This window comes from Bufo gargarizans, unplaced genomic scaffold (genome assembly GCF_014858855.1).
Source record: "Bufo gargarizans isolate SCDJY-AF-19 unplaced genomic scaffold, ASM1485885v1 fragScaff_scaffold_703_pilon:::fragment_2:::debris, whole genome shotgun sequence".
In the NCBI taxonomy this organism is placed as follows: domain Eukaryota; kingdom Metazoa; phylum Chordata; class Amphibia; order Anura; family Bufonidae; genus Bufo; species Bufo gargarizans.
This window is the reverse complement of record NW_025334170.1, coordinates 346,672-364,396: the sequence shown is the minus strand read 5'-3', so window position 1 is coordinate 364,396 and position 17,725 is coordinate 346,672. Positions and strand designations below refer to the sequence as shown.

At 45.9% G+C, this 17,725-nt stretch overlaps 1 protein-coding gene across 1 annotated transcript in view; it reads right to left on the bottom strand.

Annotated features, from left to right (window-relative positions):
• Window positions 1–14,087: 14,087 nt before the first annotated feature.
• LOC122922779 (3 beta-hydroxysteroid dehydrogenase type 7-like) overlaps window positions 14,088–17,725 on the bottom strand; it is a 94,826-nt gene continuing 91,188 nt past the window's right edge. The window contains exon 7 of the mRNA XM_044273502.1: window positions 14,088–15,679. Within this exon, the coding sequence (XP_044129437.1) occupies window positions 15,252–15,679 (428 nt within the window). The 3' untranslated portion in view covers window positions 14,088–15,251. The remainder of the gene's footprint in view (window positions 15,680–17,725) is intronic.

Here is a 17,725-nt window from a genome sequence, read left to right as displayed (position 1 = left end):
GAATCTACTTCTCACCCAGTGTCTAAATCCCATTACTGACCGTCCACAGGCTCTGCCCTCATGTGTATCTAATCCTATCCTGTGTGATACAGTCTGCTGAGCTGTGTATCTAATCCAATCACTGACCGTCTGCAGGCTCCTCCCTCACTATCTCCACAGTGTGATAAACAGCTGGAATCATCAAGCGTATTCGATCACATCTGTATCTAATCCTATCCTGTATGTATGCCTGATACAGAGCCTGTTGTGTGCGAAACTGCCTGCTGAAGTGTGTATCTAATCCCATCTTGTATGATCCTGTCTGCTGAGCTGTTTATCTACAGTAAACCCTTATGCACACGACCGTATCCATTTTGCGATCCACATTTTTTGCAGTCCCATTGAGTTCTATGGATTTGAGGTCCTAATTTTGAAGATCAGAATAGGACATGTTCTGTCTTTACTGGAACTGACATAAAAACACACTGATGACGTCCATGTGCTTTCCACATCCGTATGTCAGTTCTGTGAAAGATAGAACATGTCCTATTCTGATCCACATAATGCAGATCTAAAACCCATAGAATTCAATGGGATTGCAAAAAAAAATGTGAATCAGACACGGAAAGTATCCTTACTTAGTGGATCCGCGACTTGCAGACCGCAAAACAGATACGGTTCTGTGCACGAGCCCTATCACTTATACTCAGCGCCCATAACAGTGACGTCCACAGTGCCCCCATAACAGTGACATCCACAGTGCCCCCCATAGCAGTGACGTCCACAGTGCCCCTATAACAGTGACATCCACAGTGCCCCCATAACAGTGAAGTCCATAGTGCCCCATACCAGTGACATCCACAGTGCCCCTATAACAGTGACGTCCACAGTGCGCCCATAACAGTGACATCCACAGTGCCCCCATAACAATGACATCCGCAGTTCCCCCATAACAGTGACGTCCACAGTGCCCCCATAACAGTGAGATCCACAGTGCCTCCCATAAGTGACATCCACAATGCCCCCATAACAGTGACATCCACAGTGCCCCCATAACAGTGATGTCCACAGTACCCCCATAACAGTGACATCCACATTGCTCCCATAACAGTGACATTCACAGTGCCCCCATAACAGTGACATCCACAGTGCTCCCATAACAGTGACATCCACGGTGCGTACATAACAGTAACATCCACAATGCCCCATAACAGTGCCATCCAATGCCCCATATTTGTCAGCCAGTGCCCTCTTGTGCCATCCAGTGCCCCCTAGTACCACCCAGTACCCCCACTATGCCATGCAGTGCCCCATTTTTTGCCATACAGTCCCTCTGTCATCAATTGCCCCCCTTGTGCCATCCAGTTCCCCCATTGTGCCATCCATTACCCCCTTGTGCCATCCAGTGCACTCATTGTGCCATCCAGTACCCCTTTGTTTGCCATCCAGTGCCCCTGTTTGCCATGCATTGCCCCCTTGTGCCATCCAGTGTCCCCATTGTGCTATCCATTGCCCCCATTGTGCCATCCATTTCCCCCTTGTGCCATCCAGTGCACTCATTGTGCCATCCATTGCCTCTTGTGCCATGCAGTGCCCCCTTGTTTGCCATCCATTGCCCTCTTGTGCCATCCATTGCCCCCTTGTGCCATCAATAGCCCCTTATGCCATCCAATGCCCCCTTGTTTGCCATTCAGTGTCCCTGTTTGCCATGCATTGCCCCCTTGTGCCATCCATTGCCCCCATGTGTCATCCACAGTGCCCCATGTGCCATCCACAGTGCCCAATGTGCCATCCACAGTGCCTAATGTGCCATCCACAGTGCCTAATGTGCCATCCTCAGTGCCCCAGTGACATCCAGTGCTCCATGTGTCATCCACATTGCCCCAATGTGCCATCCACAGTTCCCTAGTGACATCCAGTGCCCCCATGTGCTATCAGTAGTGCTCCCATTGCCACCATTGCCATCCAAAGTGCCCCATGTGCCATCCACAGTGCCCAATGTTCTATCCACAGGGCTCCATGTGCCATCCTCATATCCCCAAAGTGCCATCCACAGTTCCACGGTGCCCCCCGCCCATGTGCCAGTCAGTGCTGCCAGTGAGATCCACAGCATAGCAATCAGCCACTATGGCAGAACGCTATGCTGTCACTCCTACACAGCGCTTACATCGTGCTGTGCAGGAGTCCGTACAGGCTTCACATAGAAGCCTGTACACTGCAGAGAGCGGCCCGCAATCCTGCGAATGCACACTAGAGTGGGGAGTGAAGACGGCTGGCCAGCGCTTCCTTCAGCAGGAGGCGGTGACGTCACTCGTGAGGATCCGTCTCCTGCTGGAGAAAGGAAGAGAAGACAGGAAGATAAGAAGACGGACTTTGCCTGGAAGCACAGAAAAGCCATCTGGAGGGACCACGTGACCAGGAGGCAGATCTTAAGAACAGCTGCACTCTGGAAGGTAAGCATGTGAGCAATAATCTTTCCTCCATAGGTTAGCTTTTAATCGCCAAAAAAAGGTTAAGCCTGGAGAACCCCTTTAAGGTTGAAAACACACATAGGTATTTTGTGGCAGTTTTCTGTGGGTTTTGTGAAATGCAAACACACAAGTGTTTTTGCCTAGTGGTATTTTTTCCTAATTGATGACATCCCCGTATCCAAAAGAAAAAAAACTCTAAACATAAAATGCCATAAAAAACATGCAGTATGAAAACAACTGCAAGCTGTTTCTATGGCGGTTTGGTGTGCAGGGACCCTAAGACCTCGTTCACATTTCCGTGTCCATTTCACATCAGTGAAAAATTCAGTCCGTGTTATATCCATGAAGATGTCTGTGAAGCAGGGCCGGCCTTAGGTGTTCAGGCGCCCTGTGCGAGATAACCTTGTGGCGCCCCCCCCCCCCCCAAAAAAAAAAAAACACTGCTTGTTGCTGGCATCATGGCATAGGCTGGCTGACTATCCAACCAAGTAGTTACCAGCCCTCACACCCCAAAGGCCGGTGTAATGTTATACTTCCCTAGTTCGTGAGATTTCCCTACCCTCGTCACTTCCGGTCGCACCGGACATGACGTGAGGAGGTGTGCCGCGCAGGCGCACAACGACAGGTTAGGGAAATTTCACAGCAGAGTGCGCATGCGCCAGGAGCCTCGCCGGCGGTTAGGGTAGGGAAAAACTATGGGCCAATGCGCAGGCGCAGTGATCGGATGGATGTTCTCAGCTGAACACCGGCCGACACTGCGCATGCATCGGGAGCCTCACCAGCGGTTAGGGAAGGGAAAAATTACGTACGGGCCAGTGCTTTTTCCCTACCCTAACCGCTGGTGAGGCTCCCAGCGCATGCGCAGTGTCGGCCGGTGTCCAGCTGAGAAAATTCGTTTCCAATGTAGTATTAATAACTAAACAATTAAATAATAAACATATTGCATTGTCTACTTACCACCAGGACAATAAGATGATCTGGACTCTGGCTGCAGTCTGGCTCTGGGGACTCCATTGTCACTCTCTTCCCCCCCCCCCTCCCTCTCTTGTCACTCTTTCCCCCCCGCCCCTTCCCTTGTCACTCTCATTATCCCCCCTCTCCCTTGTCACTCTCATTATTCCACCCGCCCTCCCTTGTCACGCTCATTATTCCCCCCCCCATCACTCTCATTATTTCCCCCCCCCATCACTCTCATTATTCCCCCCCCATCACTCTCATTATTTCCCCCCCCATCACTCATTATTTCCCCCCCCCATCACTCATTATTTCCCCCCCCATCACTCATTATTTCCCCCCCCCATCACTCATTATTCCCCCCCCCATCACTCATTATTTCCCCCCCCCCATCACTCATTATTTCCCCCCCCATCACTCATTATTCCCCCCCCCATCACTCATTATTTCCCCCCCCCATCACTCATTATTCCCCCCCCCATCACTCATTATTCCCCCCCCATCACTCATTATTCCCCCCCCCATCACTCATTATTCCCCCCCCCCCATCACTCATTATTCCCCCCCCCCATCACTCATTATTCCCCCCCCCCCATCACTCATTATTCCCCCCCCCCATCACTCATTATTCCCCCCCCCATCACTCATTATTCCCCCCCCCCATCACTCTCATTATTTCCCCCCCCCCATCACTCTCATTATTTCCCCCCCCATCACTCTCATTATTCCCCCCCCCATGTCACTCTCTTTCTTTCCCCCCCCCATGTCACTCTCTTTCTTTCCTCCCCCCTCCCCCCTTGTCACTCTCTTTCTTTCCTCCCCCCTTGTCACTCTCTTTCTTTCCTCCCCCCTCCCCCCTTGTCACTCTCTTTCTACTCCCACCTCCACCTCTAGTGTAGCGTGGCCGAGCTCTGTTAGGTCCGCGGTACAGGAGCATTTGTTTCCTGTACCCGGCCGGACTGAAAGGAAGTGCACACTAAGTGAGCACTTCCTGTCAGTCCGGCCGGGTACAGGAAACAAAAGCTCCTGTACCGCGGACCTAACAGAGCTCGGCCACGCTACATTAACAGGCGCAGGATTCTTTAGAGCGGCAAGCGCTCAGCCTCAGCCACTCAGGCGGCGCAGAATGAGGGGCGCCGCCAGCCGCCCCCAACTTATATAAGTAACTTTTTTTTTTTTAAACCGCAACGGGCGCCGGGCGCCCCCTGCTGAATATAGGAGGAGGGGGGGGGGGGGGAGAAAACATAAGTGCCGCCTCGCCTGCCCATATTACATTGCGGGCTGTCGGCCGCCCGGCGCCCCTGTTGCTATGGCGCCCTGTGCGGCCGCACAGCCCGCACACCCCAAAGGCCGGCCCTGCTGTGAAGCATCCCTGTTTGGTCAGTGTGTCTGTTTTGTACCCTCTGTGCGTCATCCATTTTTCACGGATGCTGCTTAGCTGAAAATTTCCAGTGCATCTCCTATCAATGGTCAGTGAAAAACGGATGCAACACGGATGCCAGATGGATGACATCTATTTTGGGTCTCATTCACATTTCCGTGTTAATGTCACGTCTGTGAAAAAAGCATACGTGTTTCATTCGTGAAGGATCCATGGTTGGTCCCTGTGTCCGTTTTTACCATCTGTATGTCATCTGTAACTCACTGACGTTACTCAGCTGAAAATTAATTTCCAAAGAATCTCCTATTAGGCCCCTTTCACACGGGCGTTGCGGATTGGGGCCAGATTTGCTCAGGGTGCATTCAGGGAAAATTGTGCGATTTTGACACTAAAACAAGTCAGTTTTCACTGCGATTGCGTTCCATGTTTGCATTTTTTCAGCATGGGTGCAAAACATTGTAATGCGTTTTGCACGCGCGTGAGAAAAATCGGCATGTTTGGTACCCAGACCCGAACCCGGACTTCTTCACAGAAGTTCAGGTTTGGGTTAGGTGTTGTGTAGATTTTATTATATAATAATAGCATTCTTAATACAGAATGCATAGTACAATAGGGCTGGAGGGGTTAAAAAAATAAATAAAATAATATAACTCACCTTAATCCACTTGATCGCGCAGCCCGGCTTCTCTTCTGTCTTCTTCTTTGCTTTGCACAGGAATAGGACCTTTGATGACGTCACTGCACTTATCACATGGTCCGTCACATGATCTTTTACCATGGTGATGGATCATGTGACGGACTATGTGATGAGCGCAGTGACGTCATCAAAGGTCCTTTTCCTGGAACTTCTGGGTACCGTTGGTGGACAGCCATTTTCAGGTCTCTACAGAGATGTTCAATTCGGTTTAAAGGGGTTGTGTAACATTTTTTTTAACAGACCTCACAGAGTGGCCATACCCGTGGAGGTGATCTAAGGCCAGGTTCATACTTCAGTTATTCCCATTAGTTATTGAGAGCCAAAACCTGTAGTGAAACCTACTCAAAGCTAAGGTATAATGGAAAGATCTCCATCTGTTCTGTGTTTTTGACCGGCACCTAGTTTTTACTTACAATAACTGATGGAAATAACTGACCAAATAACTGAAGTGTGAACACATCCTTAGACCTCATGCACACGACCGTTGTTTGGGTCCGCATCCGAGCCGCTGTTTTGAATGCGGACCCATTCACTTCAATGGGGCCGCAAAAGATGGCTCCGTTCCGTGGCCCCGCAAAAAAAAAAAAGTCCTATTCTTGTCCGTGCTTTGCGGACAAGAATAGGCATTTATATTGCGTTCCACAAATTGCAGAAGGCAACACGGGCGGCTTCCGTTTTTGGCAGATCCACGGTTTGCAGACCGCAAAAAACGGTATGGCTGTGTGCATGAGGCCTTACTTACCTGATTGGGTTTCGGCTCCATCGCGGTCCCGGATCTCTTGAAATCAGCATCCTGTTGATGAAGATCATGTGACTGATGATGTGCAGCTTCTTAACCATGGAAACTCATTTTCATGAAGTTCTTGATGCACAGTTCTTGATGTCACTTCCAGGGGCAGCTTGGAGCTCTGTAGTGAGTGATGAAGCAGAGCATGGTGATTTTTACATGCCACATGTGGCAGCCCTGCTTTGCGAGTGTGTGCACTCTATCGTCTTGTTGTTTCTCCTAGATCAGGGATGACCAACCCGCGGTTTTCCAGCTGTTGCAAAACTACAACTCCCATCATGCCCAATCTGCCTACAGCAACCAGCGTACAGCAGGGCATGGTGGGAGTTGTAGTTTTACAACCTGCGGCTCTCCAGCTGTAAGCCAGCCCTGTCCTAAATCCTTATCCTTTAAAATAGTAGCATAATGGATATGGATTGGGGAAGATCTTCATGTAGTGACTTGTTGCAAAGGTGGCATCCTATCACATTTCCAAATTTAAACTTACTGAGCTCTTCACTATAACCCATATAACTAACCAGTGTTTGTCTTCAGAGATAACATGGCTGTGTGCCTGATTTTATACACCTTTTTTAAGTGGGTGTAGCTGTAAGGTCAGGGGTACACAGCAATCTTGGCTATGACACCCACTGTGCAATTGGTTTTAGCAGTGGGGTCTGGGGTCACTGCATGACTTGTAAGCTGCCGCAACTGCAACCTGCCGTCCCCCAGAGCCAATATCACATCCCAGGTTTAGAAGGAATGCTGAGTGGTATAGTGTGGCCTAAAGGTCTCTTTATGTCAAGGTGCTCCTACCTGGATACTGCTGGACCACAGGCTTTGGCTCTGAAGCAGAATAAATGGGGAATCATTGAGGTATGAAGGAAAATAACTTGAGTCCAGACCTTGTGGTGAAATTCAATGGCAGCTTTACTTGAATAAACTTTCCTCCAAACGATTTGCAGGCTTTGTCTTTGTTCCAGCAGGCTTTAGCATAAACTGGCAGGCAAACTCAACTCTGCTTTCTCTCTTTCTCTGCTGTACTGACAGGCTTTCTTAATCACTTTGTTTTCTTTCTGTATGCTGCACTAAATTCTGCTTAAGTCTGGCTTCTGTAGTTCTGATCTACTCTGGTATCCTTGGATGGGGTGCCGTTGACTGTTATTCCCCTCCTGACACTCAGTAAACAACTTATTTTCAGCCGAAGAACAATTTCCTCTGACTGTTACTTCATTTAGGTCTCCTTGGCTCCAAAATAGAATAATCTAGAACTTCCATATCTCCTTCTGGTAGCAAGCAGGACTGGCCCACTTCTGCCCAAAGTGGGGAGAATGGAATCGTGAGTTCCATTCTATCTAAGTAAAGCTCTGCCATTTGCACTGCCACCTGCTGGTGGACCAGGCATATTACATGTAATAAACAGTTACATAGATTATCATTGCACAATGTAGTGGACCTGGACAGAAATACACAGATGACAATTATGTTAGCCCATTGGAGACAGTAGCAGGGTGCAGGAATGGTAACACCACTCCGGGGTGTTACACAACTGCAACAAATTTTGGGTTGAGATTGCTGCAACTTACAAATCACACTACAATTCCACTTAGATCAATGGCCGCACTATTAGACAACAATATTTAGTAACACAGCGGGTATTGTAGCCAAGATGGCCATGTAGCCCTAGCCTTAAAGGCTACAATCACTTTTTTAATTGGTCTTTATTAAATATTTTCAGCCCCTTTCTCTGTACAGCCTTTAGATTCTCTAGTACCAGGCTTTGTGTTTATACTGTTTCCTGTGAGGCAGCTCAGCTAACAGCTCCTTATCTATGATCTCCTGACTTCATAAACATTCATTATAGCTCAATTGGTATCTTACTGATAAGAATATGGCTTAAATAAGTGTTTGTTAAAGAAAAAGGAAACATAGCCAGCAGATAATGGCTCAAACGGAAAGTAAGATGCTCACAGCTAGGCAAAGAGTTAACCCTTTATCACAAAAACTGCAGAAAATTTTCAATAAAGACCCAATTAAAAAAAAAAGATTTTTAAAAATGCAATAAAAAAAAAAATGCCCCCAAAGGTGTTAATAGCCTTTGAACATGAACAGAACAATTATCAGGGGTGCCCACATATTTTTGGCCATTTAGTGTGTGACTGTGTGAAGGTTCTGAACTTTATAAACATACAGTACACTACTAACAAAAAGTTAGGGATATTTGGCTTTCGGATGAATTTGAAGTTCACGCTACAGTGATATCATATTGTGAAAGTAGGGCATTTAAGTAGAAGCATGCAATAGAGATTTCCTAATCTGAAACAATTTATTGAAACAAAAGCCAACAACAGTGGTTGGTATACCCCCACAGAAAAATTCTGTGTCTCAATAACTTGTCATGTGGCCTTGAGCATCAATTGCAGCTTGACAACGCCATCTCATGCTGTTCACAAGTTGACTTATTGTCTGTTGAGGCATGGCATCCCACTCGTCTTAAAGGGTGGCCCTCAGGTCATTAAGGTTCTGGGGTAGAGTTACGAGCCTCTACATGGCGATTCAGCTGATCCCATAGGTTTTCAATGGGATTCAGGTCTGGAGAAAGTGCGGGCCACTCTATTGAGGTACCCCAGTCTCCAACAGCCATTCCCTAATGAATATGAAATGAAGATGAATTTAGGCCTGTGTTGTTCATGCAGAGGCACAATGACTGGATTCATTATGTAATTCTAGTAGTATGGGCTTGTCACTGTACCATTCACAAAGTGTAGGGCAGTTCTGTATTGACTAGACACACCTTCCCACGCTATAATACCACCACCAAAGGCTTGTCTGATGACAACAGTGGCTGAAGCATGGTGACATCATTTCTGCTCAGCGTCAGGGCCGTCTTTGCTGCAGGGCAAAAGGGGCAGTTGCACCGGGCCCAGTTGCTCCTGGGGGCCCAAGGTAGCTCCGTTTCCCGATACACTATGCAGTCTTCTTCAGAACAACTTTCACGCAAGCACGTCATCGGCGCCGTCACGTGGTTGGTAAAGGGGGTGTGTGGTAAGTGGTGCCACGGCGGAGCAGCCAGCAGCAGGGACTAAGTCTCCGCCTCCGGAGCTAAAGGGATTGGGTGGTGAGTCACGGACTCACGTGACCACCAGTGACTCACTCACCTTACACAGGCAGACCTGCCACTGCCGCGCCAGGAGGAGGAGGTAGGTAGAGGCTAGAGCTGCACGCATATTGACTTTATTTATATTGGAAATTTATACCAGTCTGTCGGGTTGGGTTCTCTCTGTCTGCTGAACTGTGGCCTGGGGTCACCCAGCCACATTTACTAATCTTTGCTCAGGAGTAGTGTTGATCACGAATAGTCGAATTTCAAATTTTTATCGCGAATATAGGTACTTCGCAAATATTTCTAATATAGTGATATATATTCGTAATTTTGTTTTTTTTTTTAAATCAGTACACATGATCCCTCCCTGCTTCTAGCTTGCGGGCCAATGAGAAGGCTGCAGTATATTTGACTTTAGGAGTAGTGTTGTTTTGCGAATTTTCATAATGCAAATTCTAAAGCAAGAATATATAGCAATATATTCGAAAAAAACAAAACAAATATAGAGCAATTTAGCTAATATAGTGCTATAATCTTCTTTGTCTAATAAAATTTGCATTACGAAAATTTGCATATTACACGATCATTACCTTGCTGATTTTTCTAGTAAAAAAATCGTAGAATATAACGAATATTCAAATTTGCGAATATTAGACGAATATTCTACAAAATATTTGCGAAATATCGCAAATTCGAATATGACCCCTGCCGCTCATCACTACTCAGGAGGGCCCTCATAAATAAAGACCCACATGAACTGGTAATTTTTACTAAGGAATATAGTTTAACCATTTATGTGCAAAAGAGAAAATCAGAAGTAAGCTCCAATCAGATATCTGCACATAGACCAAGAGATGACTTAGTGACTTCTTTATTTCTCATTTGGACATAAACGGTTAAACTATATTCCTTAGTAAAAATGACCAGTCCACACCACACCATGAGGGCCCCCCTGAGCAAAGGGTGACACCAGCCATGGCAACGCCACTGCCTCTATCTGTAAGTCGCTGGAGTGCACGGCAGGCTCGCTTTTCTGAAGGAAGTGGAACTGTGAACTGTCTGAACTCTGGCTGTACAGTCAGTAGTGGCATGTGACACATGTGGCAATAATAATGTGTCTGCTGGCCTGCAGCCTGGTAAAGACCTGTGTCATGTCAATTATGCCATACATACGTGTACAGATACCGGTCCTGTACTCCTGTGAGGCTGCAAGGCAGGGGTGCGGTGTGGACCACTCCTGAGACTGCATGTGCTTAGGCCTCATGCACACGGCTGTTGTTTGGGTCCGCATCCGAGCCGCCGTTTTAGCGGCTCGGATGCGGACCCATTTACTGTGTGTTGTGTGTTGTGGTGGAGGGCGTGATTGCATGCTAGGGTGTGTGAAGGCGGGATCCAGGGGGCCCAAGTAAATTCTTGCTCAGGGTCCAACCCAAAGACGACCTTGCTCAGCGTGAATCGACTTTCATCACTGAACAGAACAGAGGCAAACTTGTCTTTTATCCAGCGTAAATGCTCCCTGGCCCATGCAAGACGATGACGCCTGTGGTCAGGTACCCTTGCAGGTCATCTAGCACTCAGACCACGTTGATGTACAGTTTTGAATGGTCTGACCTAAAACTAGGGTGCCTCTCACCTCCCTTAAATGTGCCTAGAGTTGTGTGACATTCATCATCCGGTTCCACAGGACATTGTTCACAATGAAGTGGTCATCACTGTGGGATGTGACCAAAGGACATCCACTTCTATGCCTTTCTGTGACTCTTCCAGTCTCTCTGTATCTCTGTTGCAACCTGCTGATGACACTCTGTGACACTTCTAAGCTCAGTGGCCACTTCTGTCTGAGAACATCCTGCTTGAAGCCTCGCAATGGCGAGGTACTGTTGATCAATTGTTACGTGTGGTCTTGGTCTCATGATGTCAAAATGTGAACAGCATGATGAGGAGTACTGTTTAAATACCAATTCTAATTGAATCAGGACATTTATTGGGTGATTCATGGATCAAACACCTGTTGTGAATTGTGCCATTGAGCTTCATGTTAGAGAACAGCAAGTTGTGCAAAAAGTACTGAAACACTGAACAGTTGGACATGTGCATTCAAAAGTTCATCTGTAAAGGTTAGAGTGCATTTTAGGTTTATCCTAATATTTCACCCACAAGCCAAATATCCCAAACTTTTTGTGAGTAGTGTATAATGTGAAATTAATCCTTATTGACTTTTGGAAATAAAAACTAAAAGAGTTGGAGTAGCACAATAATTTACCATTGCTTTAGTGATCATTCATCCATTTTACAAGAGTAGACACCTGGCAAAAACTTTTTTTTTTTTTTTTTTTATTCAGAATTGTTAGTGGTCACAGTGATTCTTGTTTCTTGAATAACACAAATGTATTTTATTCGAACAGTTTATTGGTTCAATCAAAGAGAAAAGCTTAATAGGAATACAGCATTGTACATTGTGACATAAATATAATACAGACACCTTCATCACATAAGGATTCACCTACAAATATATTTAATTCTTGTTGAGACAAGCAGGGAAAACATAATGAGTTCTAGAGCTTTAAGGCCCCTTACAGGCGAGTGCGTGTCACACTGCGAGTCCGCAGCGCAGCTCCCGGCCTGGCCTCCCAGCACTGACGGGGGTCACATAGCATTATATTGATTTATGATGCTATGTAACCCTTACAGTTCTGGAATGTATTAGATGACACTGACATAATGCTGTTAGTGTCATCTTATACATTCCAGAACTGTAAGGGTTACATAGCATCATAAATCAATATAATGCAATGGGACCCCCGTCAGTGTTGGGAGGCCAGGCCGGGAGCTGCGCTGCGGACTTGCAGCGTGACACACGCTCATCTGCAATGGGCAGGAAAAAATTGAAATTGTCATTGGCAGGGACTTCGTAGAGTCAGCAGAAGCAATAGCAGTGCCAAGAAAGTAGAGATTCTGTCTAAGGCCTCATGCACACGACCGTATGTATTTTGCGGCTCCCAAAAAACATCATTAGTGAAACTACATATGGTCTTGTGCATGAGGCCTATTCCTGTAATACTAATGAATGTTCAGGTACAAGATAAGGCTCCATTCACACGTCCGCAAAATGGGTCCGCATCCTTTCCGCAATTTTGCGGAAAGGGTGCGGACCCATTCATTCTCTATGGGGACGGAATGTGCTGTCCGCATCCACATTTGCGGATCCGCACTTCCGCATCCGTGCTTCCGTTTCCGCCAAAAAATAGAACATGTCCTATTCTTGTCCGCAATTGCGGACAAGAACAGGCATATTCTATTATGTCGGCAATGTGCGGTCCGCAAAATACGGAAAGCACATTGCCGCTTTCCGTGTTTTGCGGATCCGTGTCTCCGTGTATCCGCAAAACACATTGCGGACGTGTGAATACAGCCTAAGTGAACATACTGAGCCAGATTTACTAACACCAGTCTTAGGAAAAGTGGCGTGTCTTCTGGCTGTGTGTACGCCAAAAACTGAAATCCATACTAGCTATGAACTGGTGTAGATTTCAACTATAATTTAGTCCAGTTCCATGCATAAATTATAACTAATCTGCTAGGCAGTGGATGTGCACCCCCTTCCACTAAACACAAATTTTTTACTTTAAAATTTGTATTTGCATCACGATTTTCTGACAGACATAACTTTTTTTTTATTTCCTTCTACATAGTAGTATGACGACTAGTTTTGTGGGATTTATTGGTACCATTTTATTGGTATGAATGACTTTTTGATCACTTTCATTCAATTTTTGGGGGATAAGATGATCAATTATAGATTTTTATTTTTGTATTTTCAGATTTGAATAGTTCTGGCATTTTGGGACACAGCAATACTTATTATGTTTATTTTTTTATTTATTTATTCATTTTATATGTAAAATTGGGAGTTGTATTCTTAATAATTTTTTTTTTTACTTTTTATACACTAACTTTTAGTTCTCTTAGAGGACTGGAACCTACGATCTTCTGATCGCTTGTCCCAAAGACTGCAATAGAATACCATTGCAGTCCATGAGATTCTGGACTGCCAAGCCATGCCTCATGCCAAGCCGTGACTGAGGCACGTCTTTTCAGGCAATTAGCCAGGACAGGCCTTTAAACCTCTACAAGGCCCCAGGCTGTCATGGCAATTGTTCGAAGATGCAGAATTTTGGCGCCGGGGCTATGATCAGAAAGCAGAGGGAGTCCCCCTCCCTCTGCCTAACCCCACAGATGCCGGTGTCACTATTGATAGCAGTAGCAGATAGCAGGGGTTAAATGACTGGGACTGGCATCATCTCCAATTCCTGTCAATGCAGCCAGGCACCAGATGTGTTATACAGATGGCACCTGGCATGTAGGGAGCAAACTCAGCATGTGAGTTCGCTTGATAGATCCCCTTAACACTGACCATGTATATGTACGGGATTTTGTGTTAAGGGGTTAATAAATGTGCCTATTTGTGTGTGACACCAATCTGATATTGCTATATTAGTCCTGGACTTGAGTGAAAGGGTTTCTTCACTTTGGACAGTTCCATCAGCGTTTGGTCAGTGATTTCCATCAGTGATTGTGAGCCAAAACCAGGATTGGAGCCTCCACAGACATAAGGTATAAGGGAAAGATCTGCACCTGTTCTGTGTTTAGATCAACACCTGGTTTTGGCTCAGAATCACTGATGGAAATAACTGATCAAAACACTGAAGTGTGAATGAGGCATTAGAAGGGTTTCTTAAAGGGGATGTCTCACTTTAGCATATTGCATTTATCATGTAGAGCAGGGATCAGCAACCTCCGGCACTCCAGCTATTCTGAAACTACAACTCCCAGAATCCTCCTTTCACTTCTGTGGGAGTAACAAGAACCATGTAAGTTTGTATGCTGGGAACTTTAGTTTCACAGCAGCTGGAGTGCGAAAGGTTCCTAATCTCTGATGTAGAGGAAGCTAATACAAGCCACTTACTAATGTACTGTGATTGTCCATATTGTCTCCTTTGCTGGCTGGATTCATTTTCCTATCGCATTATACACTGCATTCTTCCAGGGGTTACAACCACCCTGCAATCCAGAAGCAGTGGCCATGCTTGCACCCTATAGGAAAAGGTGTCAGCTTCTCTGGTGGCAGGGACCACGGGAGTGCCCATAGTCCGGCGCTTTTTCCTATGGATTGCAGGGTGGTAGTAACCCCTGGGTATGAGCAGTGCATAATGTGATGGAACAATGAATCCAGTCAGCAAAATGGACAATCACAGTACATTAGTAAGTGCCTTGTATTAACTTTCTCTACATAATAAATGTGCTGAAGTGAGACAACCCCTTTAATGATAAGCAGACGGCAAAGTGTCCACCTACTGGGACTCAGGGGAAATTGCGCATTGCATGGTGCTCATACCTCAAAACTATATACCAAATCCTAAACCATCATGCCAATTAAAGGGAATCTGTCACCAGCGAGCTCCCTATCAAACGTTTTTTTATAAACATCTATTTCTGAGTGATACTTTTTCTTAATATACAAATTAGGCAATTGGTGCAACAAGGACCTTGACATTGCTCTTTTTGCACCCAAGCCTGACTCCTTTCTGTGGTTGGCCCTTCCCTGGCTGCTCTACCACTGCCTGGCTTTGTCAATCAAAGCAGCGAGGGAGGTGCTGGCCACAGAAATGAGTAGAACTTGGGTGCAACCAGAACAACGATGACACCCTAATTTGCATATTAAGAAAAAGTATCATGACTCAAGAATGTAGCCTCGGATCAACAAAAGAAAAGCAACTTTCTAATCTGGTGGACCACAACTATGATCCTATGCAAAAAGGTTGATAGAGAAGGTCCTGATGACAGGTCCCCTTTTATATCCTTTTAGAAAAACTCTGGGAATCTAGTTTAGCAATAAATTGCTATTTTTGTTTTAATTTTTCTTGACCTAGAATTTCCTGCTTTAACCATTTACATGTTCTTTGCTTACTCTCCTCCCAGGTGTAGAGGGGTTTGTAGCCAAAGTGTCTGAAGGCTTTATCAGTATCATAGCTGTATGAAATGGTGAGTAATTTCAATATGGTGAAAGTTATGAAGGGCTTCATATTCCAAAAAGGACTGACAATGAATTTTATTAAGCTGTAAAAGAAAATAATTAGCCACATCTTCCAGTACGGGATGTACTTTCCAATTTTTAAAGTAGGGTCGATTTCTGTTAGCAACGCATGGTTTAATTGGGCCCACTGTTTGAAGGGAGTTTCATCATAAGCGTAGTAGGCTTGGCCAGCAAGTACGTCTGGATGGAGTTGCATCTGCCGTGCTGCAAGTACGTGCATCCAAGCTATGTTACCTGGAATATAGTTAATATTTGCGTTTATCATTTATGACCATTTTGTGAAAACAATAGCCCAATCTATAGTTATATGGTGGTAATTAGTGTGAGGAATATGGATTAATATTTACTGTCAGCCATGTCCTCACACCCCCCATTTGCTGACAGATAGCAGAGGTAGTGAACTCCACAGGAGGGCCCTGCTTCAAAGCCCCAGCCTTATGGCAGAGAACTCCTAGCAGGCCACATTTATTTACATTTCACACCTCCAGTCAGACAACCCGGATCCTGCAGGAAAACCCCCAGCGGGAGGTATCCGTCCATGCTAGGATCAATGATACCTTCCAGACATGTTGGCACCTACATTTCATAAGGAATTATGAATCTCCCAGCCATCGCAGGCGCAAACCGGATACATATTTGTGTCCCGGTGGCCACGATGTACTATGGTCTTTGTTTGATGGGGGGATGCCAGGGAAAGGAGATATTCATATCTCCCCACAGAAACCAAATAACGGTACAATGTTTGGACTCTAGTTGTAGCCGGAACCCAGGTGGCTCAATTGGTCCCTAACCATATTTCTGCGACATTCTGGTCTGGGGCTGTGAGCCCTAAGGGGTTTTATGGGTCATTTGCTCCCAGCACCAGAGAAGGAGGGGTAGACCCTACCCATAGGCGGGAATGGGAGCGGCCGGCTACAGGTCATAAGCCCATGCAAGCCAGCGGGCGGTGTCTTTCTCTGAAGAAGGGTCACCTCGTGTAATGTGTTTAGGGGGACCAAGGAACTAGCTGAGATCGCGGCCCTTCATGTGACTACAGCTAAGAACACACCACAACCCAAAGGAACTTTCATCTTACCCGGTAACTGACTTTTACTGTGCTTAACCCTGTTTTACCCATATAACCTGCATCTGTAACCTCAGACCACTGTATATATTCTCTGTGTATATTGTGTTATATCTAGTGTGCCCTTACGGCGATTAAATATATAATTTAATCTTGTGCTATCTTGAATCTCGATCACAAATTCCCACGTCCGTGTTTCGGCCTAGTTATAAGCTACCCCGGGTTGGTTTCTCACCCTATATAATCTCGTTAGCGGACCGGGCTTATATCAAACGAAAAGCTGGTGGCAGATACCCCGGCTGAGGCAGCGCTGTTTTCACTGCGGCAGTGAAAAGGCTCTCTCAGCTTGTTGCCTCTCTGTGCCCGCGTGGACAGGAGGTGTGTATGTAAACTGCTCCAAGCTGACCTGCTCCTCTGGAGACTGTAACGTCACGTTTTTGGTAACCCGTGACCATACTGCGTTTCGTGAGCTCGACTTAGGCGATGCCAAGCGGGCACAAGGTGTGGTATTTGTCACAATTTTCAAAAATTCAAATCGAACGGTTTGCTGAATTTTAAAAAAAAATTTGGTTCAGTCCGAATTTAATCTCAGCGATAAAAAAACCCGGCTATTTCCTGGCTGCAGAGAGCCTTTATAGTGGTGTAGAACACTGTGCCTTGTAGTAACATGCATAGGGAGTCTGCTGTGGTAGTGAAACAATACTGTGAGTCAGTGTGACATGCAGATGACAGGCGTTGCTCTTAGAATCACTGCACACTTCACTTATTTGGGCAGTCACGGGGCCAAAACTGACCAAAAAACTCAAGTATGAACTCAGCCTTACAGGTCGATGTTAGCGCCAAGAAGAAGCGCACTCCTTTTACACCGTCGTCAGCTGATTCCACAAAGATGTCTACAGAACCTGATCTATTAAACGCTTATACAAGTAGAGCCCCGTGACAAAGTGGAGAGGGTGTCAGCAGTAAGTTTGTGTTGATGTCACTGATTATTTTGCCCTTCCTCTGATCCGTCAAAACCATTTAAAAAAATGGATCCTGTCTGTGGAGCATCCGCCTTCACTCGGTTAGCATTTGGTCAGTAATCCATTGGTATTGCTAATGCCAAAAAAAACAGGACTGGACTTAAAACAGAGATGACACGTGAATGGAATATTTGCATGTCTTCTGTGTTTTGTACCCACTTATTTAAAATAAGCCTTAGTATGTGCAGGTCTCAC